The sequence below is a fragment of the Mytilus galloprovincialis genome, chromosome 5 (assembly GCF_965363235.1).
Source record: "Mytilus galloprovincialis chromosome 5, xbMytGall1.hap1.1, whole genome shotgun sequence".
Classification (NCBI taxonomy): Eukaryota; Metazoa; Mollusca; class Bivalvia; order Mytilida; family Mytilidae; genus Mytilus; species Mytilus galloprovincialis.
The window spans coordinates 23,318,207-23,332,762 of record NC_134842.1 but is presented as its reverse complement, the minus strand read 5'-3'; the positions used below and the strand labels follow the sequence as shown (position 1 = coordinate 23,332,762).

The 14,556-nt window shown below is 31.3% G+C and overlaps 1 protein-coding gene across 1 annotated transcript; it reads left to right on the top strand.

The window, feature by feature from the left end:
• The first annotated feature begins 57 nt into the window (after positions 1 to 57).
• LOC143075438 (CDP-diacylglycerol--inositol 3-phosphatidyltransferase-like) lies at positions 58 to 14,200 on the top strand. The gene is made up of 6 exons (XM_076250846.1): positions 58 to 212; positions 5,173 to 5,307; positions 7,424 to 7,577; positions 9,010 to 9,091; positions 10,552 to 10,633; positions 11,562 to 14,200. The coding sequence occupies exons 1-6, from the start codon at positions 173 to 175 to the stop codon at positions 11,708 to 11,710; spliced, it is 642 nt and encodes a 213-aa protein (XP_076106961.1). The 5' UTR covers positions 58 to 172; the 3' UTR covers positions 11,711 to 14,200.
• The last annotated feature ends 356 nt before the right edge of the window (positions 14,201 to 14,556 follow it).

The window sequence follows — 14,556 nt, the reverse complement described above, 5'->3', positions numbered from 1 at the left end:
ACCTTTGACACGAAATTGGTCTTCTGAGTGTTTTTTCGACACTTTCTTTTCTTTTAGTAGTAGAGAACATTTATGACACTGAATTCTTCGTCTGCTTTGGAAATTGATCAGGAATTTGCATGTCAGATAGTCAGAAATATTTATAGAAAGAGCGTCACTGCAGCAAAACAAGATGGCAGAAAACATATTTTTGTTCATCCCTAACATAATTGGTATGCACAGAAACTTCAATATCATTTGATCTCTGGTGTAGAGTAGTCTCATAGCCAATTTGACCACATTCACTTTAATATTTTATATTCTATCTATACATGTACGTATAGGCTAGCCAGTTTATCTCACCACTCTGGTCTAGTCCAATTATTTCGACATCTTGAAAGGTTATTTTATTTTTTTATACACTGCTGATCTGTTCATCATCAGAGGTTTGGTATTGCCTATTGGCAGTTTTGCCACTATATATAATTTGGGCTGTTACTGTAAGAAGAGTGTTGGTCCGTTTTCTCCCTCAACAGATAACACATTTACAGCATCAGGTTTGCACATTTTGGGTGACTTAACTACCCGATTTCAAAACCAAAGGATCTGCACATGTCCAGTTCTTCAAAAACTAATATATGGGGACGAAGTCTCCTATTACAGTAGAAAAAATAAAAAAATCGGGAAAATTTCCCGAAATTTTCATTGTACTAATGAACTCAAAATCGGGAAAATCTTTTTTTGTCACATTTTTTTAATTCCCGCATTTGCACAGAACACAGAAATCTACTTCCTTCTTCCAGTCTGGTTGTCGTGAGACTTTGAGTAGTCAAGTATTAAAAATATAGGAACTCACACAATACTACCAATATTTCATTTTTAATAGTTCTATGTCTTTGATATTAACGTTACCTGATGCAGTATTGCGTTTCTTTGTTTACATTGAACATGACATCATAACTTAAATAACGTCACAAGTAAAATCCCTAACAACAGAACCAAAATCGAAAACGTTACGGTATTTCCGTTTCTTTTTTTTGGACAAATATGTAAGTTTCAGAAAAAATAACACACAGACTTCGTCCCCATTCACAGGTAATGCCTGCCTCATATTACTTTGAATACATTTAATAGCTCCATAGTTTTTACACATTTATTCTATGACTATATTCCTCTGCTAGGCTCTACTTTCCTAATCACCACAAATGGTTAAGCTCAGTCATTTGTAAAAAATAAAGACCTGTCCAATAGAACTACACAGAGATTTTTTATTTACACAAAACTTTTGAGTTCCGCATTTCGAGGTGCATTAGGGATATTTCCCCAATTGTTTTTAGGCCTCTAAAGGAGAATATGTTAAACAACCATCTATTATGTGAAACCTTGCCTTTTCAGGTAACTGTCTTTCTTGTCATTCTGTAGTAATACCTTTGCATTTTAAACCCTTATTCAAAGGTCATCTCTCTTTTAAGGTCAGTTTTCTCTGGTCTGGAGGCTGACCTACAAATGTATGCAATAGATAATTTATGCAAGAATTTATTAGGAAGAAGACTTTGTTTGATATTGTTTTTCTAAGCAGAATTTATTTCAATTAAATTTTTGGCTGCCTGAATATGAAAATGTGTTGTACAGAAACAACTATTGCAATTACCATGATTACTATATATGATTTAATAATCAATTGATACTAAATTACAATGAGGCCTAAAATAAAATGTTGTTTGTTTCCCCAATCCCGACCGACCCGGAAAAATCGCCGCGACCGGAATAATTTTATTGCCGATTTTGTGTAGAATTCTTTTTTATCAAAATTGATGTGGTGGTGCGGTGCTCCTATGAAATGGAAAAGTAAAAGACATAAGGAGACGCTGTTCTTCAAAGCGCCTTTGAAATTGGCATTGTTGAAAACACCTTGATGACGCGACTTGGCTTTCTTCTTCCACGTGGTCTCGGGTCTTTACGATATTCAGAACAATATTCTCTAGATTGTTCATACATTTACATGGACGCCGTTCTGTCAGTTTTTGTTGCCGTTTATTCGGCTGGAAACTTTTTGGAAAGATTTTCGAAGAAGGTAATATTTGAAGACATATGTGAGGACCTGATAGCCGATTTAAAATTGACTGAAGAGGAGGAGGAGGATGCTCTTGACAAAAAACACATCCGTGTATCCAAAAAAAGTGGTTCTACAGAAATATTTAGTCCACACTACGATGATGACATGAAACTTGCACTAGACTTTAATAAAGACTTTTTGTTTATGTAATTTATACATGTTTCTCGTTTCTCGTTTTTTTATATAGATTAGACCGTTGGTTTTCCCCTTTGAATGGTTTTACACTTGTAATTTTGGGGCCCTTTATACAAGCCTTTATAGCTTGTTTGGTGTGAGCCAAGGCTCTGTGTTGAAGGCCGTACCTTGACCTATAATTGTTTACCTTTATAAATTGTTATTTGGATAGAGAGTTGTCTCTTTGGCACTCATACCACATCTTTCTATACCTATTTAAGTTTTTGAAATTTTGCATTGACATTAATATTGATGGGACCTCTACAGAAAAAGAAGCCTCCTCCTCAAATGTTGTCAACACTTTTGACAAAATGATGGGAGCCAGTCTAGCTGTCAACAAATTTTCAAAGGGAAAAGAAGAAGCTATTTACAAGTTAACAGGTATGCATAATAAGTGACCGTCCCAACATCTATTTCTTGCAAGCAAAGGTAGACTTTTTTAGGATAAGGAGAGTCTCCTCACCTTTGTTTGCATTCTTTTTCTTGCAAATTTTCAAACCCTTTACCTAAATTCCCTAATGATTTCCTTATGCCCTTACTTATTTAACCCGAGGCCTGAAAGCAATTGATTTAAATTAATCATTTGGTCCCTAATAAAAGCTGATCACTGCACACTAGTCTTGTTAAAGCAGACAGCCCATGCATACTTCTCTAAATAGTGGTAACTGTTCGAGAATCCAGAGCATTTGACAGACTGCTAACCAAGTATGACTACTGTTGTGGATCTGTTATCACACCTGAAGGTTTGCTTTTATAGTATTACCAAAAGATTTTCTTATCATTTTTAATATATAATAACATGGTCTTGCATAGCATGATTTTGTGACCCAACATTGAATGAAATTTCCACATTTAACAAACACTCTCAGTTGATTATATTTTATATGCATGTTCCATTGAGTTATTTAGTGTTTGATATGGGTTCAATGTTCAAATCCTTCTTTCAGTGGAAAATTGCATACTTCAATGAACGGTATAAACTTCATTCTACTAGTACACTCTCTGACGTTGAACTTGGACAGATTTCTGACAGATTATACTGATTAAGGTGGTACCCAACACTTTAACTAAAATTAATTCAGCTCGTTTAATTTTCTTAAAATTTTTACAAAGTATTTACTTTGACCCGTTGACAAAAATTTTAAAATTTGAAAAAATTTGAACCAACCGTTTTATCAGAAAAATTACACAGGTTATATAGCAGTTTGACAAACACTTATTTTGATCATTGAGAAGCTTAATATTCCCTTAACAACACAACGTAATTAAAACGTTTAGCTGATTTTACATAGTTATCTCCCTGTAGTGTTAGGTACCACCTTAATATAATAAACAGAAGGCTCAGTATTTTAGACATTTTATTCATTGAAAATTCCATATATATATATATACAAAGTACTCTAGGATATTATTTTTTATTTATTAAAGATCTCTGTTCTTTATTTCAGGTGATGCTGTTGAAGGCGTGGTGAATGTGCGCCTACAAATAGACTGTGAGGCCTAAATTAAAATATTGTTTGTTTGCCCTTTTCCGACCCTATGTTTTGAAACAGGGTAGGTAGGTAGGTAAAATATTTTATTTTTTTTCCTCAAAAAAATAACTTGGCTCGGTATATTATTTGTCATGGGTAGGTAGGTAGGTAAAATATTTTATTTTATAGATACAAAATCTGCATAATGTCATTTTGTATGTCCGTTTTGTTTTTGCAAATAAGTTTTCCGCTGGTACTATTTGTTTTGAATTTTTTTTATATAAGAGATAACTTTGTACTGGTAAGATAATGTCCGGGCAGACATATATTACTAGTAGAAAAATTCCCTAGAGTGTTACAAATTTCGTGTGTGCCTTTTTTTCCAATAAAAATGCTATAAGACTTAAAACTCAATTGTCACGTATTTTGCATCACATTTATAAATGATTTGTATGGAAAACTTGGCGATTTTACTGCCAGATATTCTCCACTTTACAGGGTTTTGTCACTTTTGGTTCACGTCAGATATAAATAATTTAGCGGCATCGTTAACATAATCCTCATAATCATTCTGATATGCGGATCACAAAAGGCCATCCCTACATAGAATACAACGTCCGTTTACAAATTAGTTTGTACACACGTTAATACTTTTGTATCAAACGAACTTTTTTGTAAATGAACCCTGCTCTTTAAGTTTAAAGGTACAGAGTAACGTATCATATCATGATTTCAGAAAGCGTTCAACATCGATTTCAAACAAATGCTTTGAAACTTCAAATGCAAGTGTTCATGTCAAACGCTCAGGTGATACCAAACGGACTGGACCTTATACGTAAAGACAAAACCCGAGGATTCCGGTAAAAAAGTTTTGAGCGGGAAATACAAATATAAGATTTTTGGTAGGAACGAAAAAATAAAATAAAATAAAATCTTGCTGGTAAATACAAATAAAAGATTTTTAGGCGGAACGAATTGATAGGGTCGGTCGGTAAAGGGCAAACAAACAATATTTTAATTTAAGCCTGATGTACACATGTGGAATTTCCGTATTATGACTGTACCGTGGCACAGCCCGATATATGTGCCTTCTGTGCAGCTGTGGGGGCAACAAAGACTGTGTCATTATTGGAAAATTACCACCCAAAAGAAACCCAATTAAATAAACTATTTCAAATTATACATAGAGTTTTATTTAATAAATCTGACATGAGGAAACTGATAGCTTAATACACCCTAGAATTTAAAATACAGCCCTATAATGATGGTTTGTAATTTCCTATTTACAAGTACCAAAAAAAAACAAATTTACCAAAAAAATAAAATAATTTACCTACCTACCTACCCTCACCTGACTTGATAGGGTCGGGTTTGGGGAAACAAACAATTATTTATTTTTGGCCTGACATGAATGATAATACTGTATTTCAGATTATTTCCGAGTGATAACAGCTTTGCTGTCATTTTATTATATGAGAACAGATTATATGTTGACTACTTTCTGGTACCTGTTAAGTGGACTATTAGATGCCATTGATGGTCATGCAGCAAGAATGTTAAATCAAGGTATAGTGTATTCAGATTAATAACACTTCATCTTACAATTCTAGTACATGTATATATCTATGTAATATCAGTGAAAGTGTGTCCTGGGTACAGGTATCCCACAGGTTATTTAAGGGTAGTGCTACTCCTTTCCTTGAATATCTTCCAAAATGATTTGATTTTCTCAGCAATAATTTTGAGATTATATGAGATAAGTTTGGAAAATGCTTCTTAATCAGTACAACATGTATAATATTGAAAGAATGAAATTAATTATAGATTTTTATTACATTAGGTTGCAAGGAATTACGTAGATTTCCCAGTGAAATAAAAACTTATAATTTCACATGTCACTCTTGACTTCATACAATAATGATAATTAAGCCATGCGCTATACACATTCGTGAATTAATGTGTTTTTCGGTCACTCATTGAAATTTTTTCTCTATTTGAATTCTTCGATTAGTTATCCTATAAATATTGGATATTTGTCATAAAATACAGTGACATCCATTTTTTACAGAAGAGTATTGTATAAAAGGGCATTTAAATTTATAAATATTGTTCAATATAAAATTCATTTATGTATATATTTTCTTAAATTTACAACTGAATCTAATACTTTTTTCCTAAAATATAGTTGAAATAAATTACTTTATTTATAAACTTTTACTTTCACTTTCAGTACGTTGCTATTAATAACGTTACTTACCATTGTAACATTGTGACGTTTAAATTTTAACAACCCGATTTTTTACTTCAACATGATTTTATGTATTGTTTTTATCCTGATGACTGTGCCCTAGGCACCGAAACATGTTGATCAATAAATTTTCTGCAGCAGTCCCTAAAGTGTTGTTGTTATAAGACTCTCTACATTTTATGTTTTTATCATAACGACCCTGCATACCCTCGGGTATCCACTTTATGGACTCTACCGTACTACAGACTCACCAGGCGTTGGTTCACTTTCATTTGTAATTGATTTTATTTTTTTATCGTGAACCCCTGCATTCCTTTTAAGGAACCGACGTTGCAACCAGCGCTAATCATACTAGCCATTCGCACAGAGTAAACAAAGTTATATTTAATTGAGGCACCCACAGGAACCTTCCGAGAATGCTGCCATCAACCACAAAAAAAGAAATCAATAATAACGGACCATCTTAACCCAAAACAAGCCTAAGGAGGAAAAGAACAGTGATAGGAAATTATTTCTCTCTAACAGAATTCATTTGAAATTAAATGCACCCGATTTCGTATTCTTCAAATTCAATCTGATGCTCCTGAAAATATGTTAATCAAACATACAACCCTCGAGATACAACAACTTTTACAGATTACTGGCCATTCCAGATAGTTTGATGAACGAACACATAGTTAAAATTCAACATAGACTAGTGATATTTATACTTTGTCCTTTACTTTCGGCGTCCGAAACATTTTACAGCATTCCTGACGCGACTGGAAGCAGTACCTCTGGCCAAGGGGAGCCAGTCGAAATGGTACGGAATTGCTGATAAAATGTCGTCTATTTTGGGGAAGAAAGTTAACAGAACATTCAGACCACACAACCTATACAGTATATACACAGCCTGACAACTTATTGTATTATTCTTTCCACGGTGCAAGAGGACAAACACATGTTGGCAGAATAATTTTAACAAACATTTTCACAACAAAAACATTTTATTTTTATTTTCTTTTTATAGTTTATTTACATACTTCCAATGAACTTTCACTTTCACTTTCAGTACGTTGCTATTAATAACGTTACTTACCATTGTAACATTGTGACGTTTAAATTTTAACAACCCGATTTTTTACTTCAACATGATTTTATATATTGTTTTTATCCTGATGACGGTGCCCTAGGCACCGAAACATGTCGATCAATAAATTTTCTGCAGCAGTCCCTAAAGTGTTGTTGTTATAAGACTCTCTACATTTTATGTTTTTATCATAACAACCCTGCATACCCTCGGGTATCCACTTTATGGACTCTACCGTACTACAGACTCACCAGGCGTTGGTTCACTTTCGTTTGTAATTGATTTTATTTGTAAATGTTATATACCACAGATAAATAAGAAACAAATTTCTGATATATCTTCATGCTATAATGCTTACATTGTAGGAAGCAAGTTAGGTGCACTCCTAGACATGTTGATAGATAGATGTGCCACTATGTGTCTGTTAGCAGCTTTATGCCATTTCTATCCAGATTACATGATGTTTTTCCAGATCTCCATGTCTATAGATATAACCAGTCACTGGTTCCATGTCCAAAGGTAAAAAAACATCTGAAGACAAGTAAACATGATTTTTTAAGCCCCACCTACAATAGTAGAGGGGCATTATGTTTTCTGGTTTGTGCGTACGTACGTTTGTTTGTCTGTCTGTCTGTTCGTTCGTCTGTCCCGCTTCAGGTTAAAGTTTTTGGTCAAGGTAGATTTTCATGAAGTTGACGTCCAATCAACTTGAAACTTAGTATACATGTTCCCTATGATATGATCTTTCTAATTTCAATGCCAAATAAGATTTTTTACTCCAATTATTTGGTCCACTGAACTTAGAAAATGATAGTGCCAGTGGGGAATCCGTGTACTGTGGACACATTCTTGTTTATTATTAATTGTTTTGGCTTTTAACTAGCTGCCATTAACTGCGAGTACATGTACTTTCAAACTGCCCTTTCTTTTTAATTTGACCTCTTGATAATTTGTAATGCTTTTTTGTTGTTTAATGTTAACATGTATACCAGCTTTGATTGTTACTTCCCCTTTTTGTTTGACAACTTATGGTTGGAACCTGTTAACCCTTTTTGGGTAAAGTTTCATGAATGCAATCAAGACCATATGGTACTGACTTGATATCTAAAGCTTCTAAGATTATCACTAAGTACTACACAAAATATAGTGCATAGTTCATAAAATTCTATGCATCCTATCAATGAACATTTTCAGAAATTTATCAATGAAATATGTGCTCAGATATTCAAGCTTCAATATGATGTTATACTTGCAAAGAAAATAACATAACTTTTGCGAGGTGCAGGAATCTAATATTTGTTCTAAAAATATCAATGATGCCATTGTTAAAGTCATCTTTAATAATTGGAGTTATCTGCCTGATAAATTAAAGCCATCTTTAAAAGGAATGGAATCTAGATTTGTTTCAGAATTCACAAAGCAGTATATCAGTTTGACCAAAGAAATGCATGAATCTATAAACATCATTATTACATGGTTCATTCTGATAACCTACATACCTAATACTGACTATTACACCATTATACATGTATTAAACTGTAATTAAACAAATGTGCTAGAAATAAAAACCTTAAAAAATCTAAGGCCAAATTTAAGTTTCATAATCCCTAGTCCTTTGAGTTATAGGAAGTTGGAAAGTTAATTTCAAAAAGATCATCAATCCAATCTGATAAAATAAGAAAAAAGATAACATTGAAACTATGTCTGATTCAATTCTTTTCGTATTGTTATCTGAGTGATGTTACTATATATATAATTTTGATATGTTATAAAACTTTTGATTTTCTTTGTGATATGAAGAGATTTTAACTTGCTGAGAAAGACCATCTGTATTTGTTATGTTTTTTTATTGTCCTAAAGTAGAACTTAAAAATAGAAATAGAAACCTAATGATGATTTCCAACAATATGAAATTTAATATATGATTAAGTTTATTGTTTTTATATTACAGTTCACTGATGAAGGGTGCTACAAGTCACAAGATGATAGATTTAGGTGCTAATCCTGTACTGAGACATTACTATCATAACAGGGTAAGTATGAAATATATACAATACATGTACACTGTCAGAAAATGTAAAAAAAAAATTGTACGAGCTTTAGAAAGAGGATGAAAAGTGAGTGTTGCCAAGTTTTTCTCCTGTTTCGTAGCAAGTATAAATGTATTCCATATTTCAACAATGTACTGTTTTAATTCTGCAACTTTCAACCAGCACTTGAAACTTTTGTTGTTAATATCCAAATCATTGTCTCAAAATTTTCAATGAAATCAACAAGCAGACCCCACAAAGATGACCCCAAAATGAGATGTCACACAAAAAGACAATAGCAAGAAATTTTCAATTGCACAGTATTGCACAATAGCAAGAAATATCTAATTGCACAATATTGTGCAATAGCAATTAATTTTCAATTGGAGTTATCTTTCTTTGTATAGAATAGTAGTTGATAATATATGTTGGAAATTTGCCAGACATGACTATGATGTCATTTTCTATTTTTATTTGCCAATAACTTTATGTAAATAACTTCATTGGAAATTTGCCAATATAAAATGTTGCTGATGAAGCTTTTTTTCCTTATCTTATCTAAAATGTTTTTAGATAATGTATGTTGGACATTTGCCAGACATGACTATGATGTCATTTTCTATTTTTATTTGCCAATAACTTTATGTAAATAACTTCATTGGAAATTTGCCAATATAAAATGTTGCTGATGAAGTTTTTTTATTGTTTTATACAATAAACAATGTATATTCACTTTTACTACCAACCAATCTTTACCATTCAGTGATAACAAGCACTTTATTTTACATTTTAATATTTTATGATGTATTTAAAAGAGTAGTTATTGTTGCAAACTCCATTAAAAATTTGAATTGATATCAGTTTTGGAAAAAGGGAAAAGGGGATGTGAAAAAAAAAATGAGGGGGGGGGGGGGATTAAATTTTTCTCATTTCAGATTTCATAAATAAAAAGAAAATTTCTTCAAACATTTTTTTGGGAGGATTAATATTCAACAGCATAGTGAATTGCTCAAAGGCAAAAAAATTTTTTTAAGTTCATTAGACCACATTCATTCTGTGTCAGAAACCTATGCTGTGTCAACTATTTAATTTTAGATTTAAATAAGTTTGAAGAAGAAATCTTTAATTGATTTGTAAAATCTTGACATTTGTTTTGTGTAAAAAAAACCATGTAATGTCAAAAATTTGATCACAATCCAAATTCAGAGCTGTATCACGCTTGAATGTTTTGTCCATACTTGCCCCAACTGTTCAGGGTTCGACCTCTGCGGTCGTATAAAGCTGCGCCCTGCGGAGCACCTGGTTGAAAAATACAAAGCATTATAAAATGATTGTGTATTCGATTTCTTTTAAACTAGCTTTGAAGAAAAGAAAAATATTTTTCACCAGTTTGTGCACAACTATATATGAATCTTTTACATAAAAATAGTAGAAGTAATAACATTTTGTTTTGTATTTTTCAGAAAATTCTATTTGTGATGTGTGCAGCTAATGAGCTGTTCTATTGTATGTTATACTTAACACACTTCACGTCAGGACCTTTCAGTAAGTATTTAGGTTTATATTACAACTTAATATATTTATTCCGTAAGTATTCTGTACAAGAATAATCTCTTAGATTGATTATGAATATTAATAAAAAAAATTTAGAATTCGCCGTTTCAGAATATAATGCATCCTGGGTAATATTTTCAAGAGTGTACACCTAAACGTCCTGATTGGTCAAAAATGTCATAAACAATGGAAATTTAACCAATGACGTGGCGTTATTTTCATTTTGGGGTACTAACATTGAAATTACCCATGATTCTTTAGATTCTGAAACGGCCTATTGAGCATCTGCAGGCATTTTGAATTTCATTTTCTGGCTCATACCTATAGCCCCATCATCCAAAAAAACTGCTGACTTGTATTTATTTAATTGAAAAAAATGATAAAATTTCAAAAGTCTGTGATAATTTTTTTTTTTGGCAACAAAAACTGGTCAATAGAAGACAACTCAAAATGTGTTTGGAAACCTTAATCTTTATTGTTTAATTGTAAGTAGCCAAAACTTTCAAGTAATTTACACATTGAGACTCAAAATGTAATCAAAATAGATATTTGTGATGGGTTTCTATCCTGGGTTCGTTATTTTGATAAAATGTTGCTTACCAAAAAGGAAAGAACATTCTGTCATAAGACGACAAAGGCCTGATCATACTTTGAGAAATATCTTAGATATATATGCTAGTTGGTATGTTATTTATATATGAATCTGTTAATGTTCTATCATATGTTTCTGTTTAATTCTTTTGTTAAACACTATTTGTAGTTAAAAAATACTGGACACATTTTATTAGATAAGTTTGACCTTAAAACATTTCTTAAATATGAAAACAAAGCCTAAGCTAGCTTTTATATGATTTTTTTGAAATATAAAAGTTCATTTGAAGTATTTGCTGATTGAAAATTGAATTTGTTTCTATTGTAGATATATTCAGCATAATTCTGTACCTGTCTGCTCCACTAGCCCTCATTAAGACTGGTATCAGCATCCTTCAGTTAGTGGTGGCATGTCAGAATGTGGCCGCTGTGGATGTGGCAGATAGAGCTGCTGATGCTGGAAACAAGAACCAGTAAATTGATGAACAATTAGAGCCAAAGAATAAAATGTTGTTTATTTATTGTTAATGTGAAATGGATATGTTTGTTAAAAATAGATAAATGTGAACTGTTAGTTTATCTTTGAGAGTTGTCTATCTGTTGTGTAATTGCTTCTGTTGTTCTCATATATGAGCTTGCCAAATCACACATTAACTTACGAATTACTATACATGAATTCTAATTAGTTATACTTAATATGTAAACACAATGAAGAAAAGGAGATTTAAGGTACTGCTTCTATGGTTACAGCAATGCGATTTCACAAAAAAGACATGTTAAGGTGAACATGTAGGTTTGAAGAATAGACAAACTTCCCTATATTGAGGGGGGATAGGAGGGGTCCTGATCCCAAAATCCCGGACTTAAAAAACAAATTCCTGAGGTCCCAATTTTAGATAAAGTAGATCCCGACGTTCCCGAAATCCGAAAAAAGGATTCCTGGATCCCGAAATCCCGAGCTTAAAAACACCTGATCCTGGAGTCCCGATAAAAGTCCTATCCCCCTCTATATTATGTCAATTGCCATATTGTCCTGGATATAGGAAGTGGTGAAGAAACTTTTACTCAAACACCAGAATGGTAGTTCAGACTAATTCATTTATGACAAATATAAATATTAGAGGGATATGATAACATTCTTGTATAATCCATCTCTCATTATTTTTATTTTCAAAAACATTCCATTAAAAAAACTTAAGTTTCAAAAGAAACAAAAATTCATCAACCAATATAATAAAACTATGTGGAAAATGTATTTTCAAACAATTTTTATTTTGTACATACATTTTTAAGAAGATTGGAATATGTCATTGCAATTGTTTAAAAATCATCTGCTACACTTTTGTGCATTTTTGTAATTATTTAATCTTATAAATCTGTTAATTGTGTATAAATCAGGTAAATGTTTCATATGTAATCTTTATAGCTTTAACTTTTTAGTAACATCTGTATTTCTGTGTATATATTGTATGCTTTTTATGTCAATGATTTTATAGTTTTGTGCAATTTTATTTTCATTTATTTCTTGTCTCTCAAAACAGAAAACTCCCAAACAGGAGTGTATGGGATTTCATATCAGCTATTAATATATTGAGGTTTGATTATAATTTTTTTCTGATATATTAAGAAATAACTTGTTATTAATGCAACACTCATAATTTTGGAAATAAAAATGTAAGAGCATTACAGAATATTTTCATTATGTAAGAAATGTATGTTGAATGGTGAATCTTGTTGAAAGCAAAATGTTTTTTGAACTAGAAATCCTTGTATTACTTTTGAAATAGGAACATTATAAATATTGAATGAGTAAATATTTTTTATATGAGTTTTTTTTGTTATAGCTGACTTTATTAAAGACATTTAAGAATTTGAGAAGATAAACTTTATTTTAAGAATTTTCTCATATATAAATGCAAGGATAGTTTTAAAGTGCTCATATTATATCAATATACATTATATTATGTATTCAAGGATTGTTTTTTCTATGAAAAATTTATATCTGTCTGTCTTGTACTGAGAAATAGAACAAATGAAAAACTGCAAACTGTTTTTACTGGGTTAATTATTATAAAAAAAAAATTATCTGTAATTTTAATAAGTTCAAAACAATCGTTAATTTATTACTAAACTTAAAAATGTAGGTACAATGTAGTTTGAAACCTTTTTGCATTTATTCTGAACACAACCTATTATAAAGAAATTACTGAGAAAAGTTCATTTGCACTGTTAACTTAAATTTTTGAAAGTATAACTGTTTCTATTGCAGAAAAGATGTCGAAAACACTTTATGTCTGATGAATTGTGATGACAAGAATAGTACAGACAAACAGGTCTAAGATTAGAAAAAAACTGATTCTAAGAATTACTGTTAACTTTATATAGCCTCATGTTTTTCAGGTATATGGAATCAGCTTTAACATGAGTTTTTGAGGGGGGAAATGTAACGTTTTCCAATTCCAACCAAACTGCTATTTATACAACATTGTTATAAATTGTTTTTTTTTAATGTAAAATATGGCATCTTTGAATCAAAACAACTAATTTTTAAAGATATAGGAATTGGACAGAATTTATGAGATCCTAATTCAACTTTAGTCTTAAATGTTCTTGTACATCTACAGTGTTTTTTTTACTTATTCACATTGGATAATATGCTATAATGAATCTGAATGGTGTGAATCATAATTAAGTAACATCTTCTATTTTTTATTAAAAATTTTTATGAACAAAATAATTTCAATTTACAACTTTCATATCATGTAAATATACTGAATGAAATATTTACTGTTTCATATTTTACATAGAATGTAAATTTCATATCATACAGTTTGTAATTACCAGACTGATTCTTGAGTCTGATAATCTATAGTTTCTATTCATGTCTTAGTATACAAACAGCTTATTTTTATGTCAATTATCAACTCAGTAGTGTGCAATATTGAAATAAAATCGAACAATCTTTGATGTTTTGTCACATGATTTATTTAAAAGGGGCATTTGTTAAATGGCTTCATGAATGAATAAGTAAAGTCAACAGTAGTAGTATACTGCTGTTCAAAAGTCAAAAATCGATTGAGAGAAAACAAGCCTGGGTTACAAACTAAAAATTAGGTAAACACATCAACTATAAGAAGAAAACAATCAAACAACAGAAACTGTGAAGTGCAACAAAAAACAAACGAAAATGCAACATACATAGAAACGAACTATTAGATTACAGCTGCCTAATTCCTGACTTGGAACAGGTCATTTAAAGAAAAAATGGTAGGATAACTAATATTCTGCAAGCAGAAAAAACCCAACAACAGTAAATTACTGTT

Coding starts and splice junctions, on each gene's coding strand:
- LOC143075438 (XM_076250846.1), top strand. CDS start 173: ATGGCAGAAAACATATTTTTGTTCATCCCTAACATAATTG. Junction 5,308..7,423: donor AGCAAGAATGTTAAATCAAG/GTATAGTGTATT, acceptor CTTACATTGTAG/GAAGCAAGTTAGGTGCACTC. Junction 7,578..9,009: donor CACTGGTTCCATGTCCAAAG/GTAAAAAAACAT, acceptor TTTATATTACAG/TTCACTGATGAAGGGTGCTA.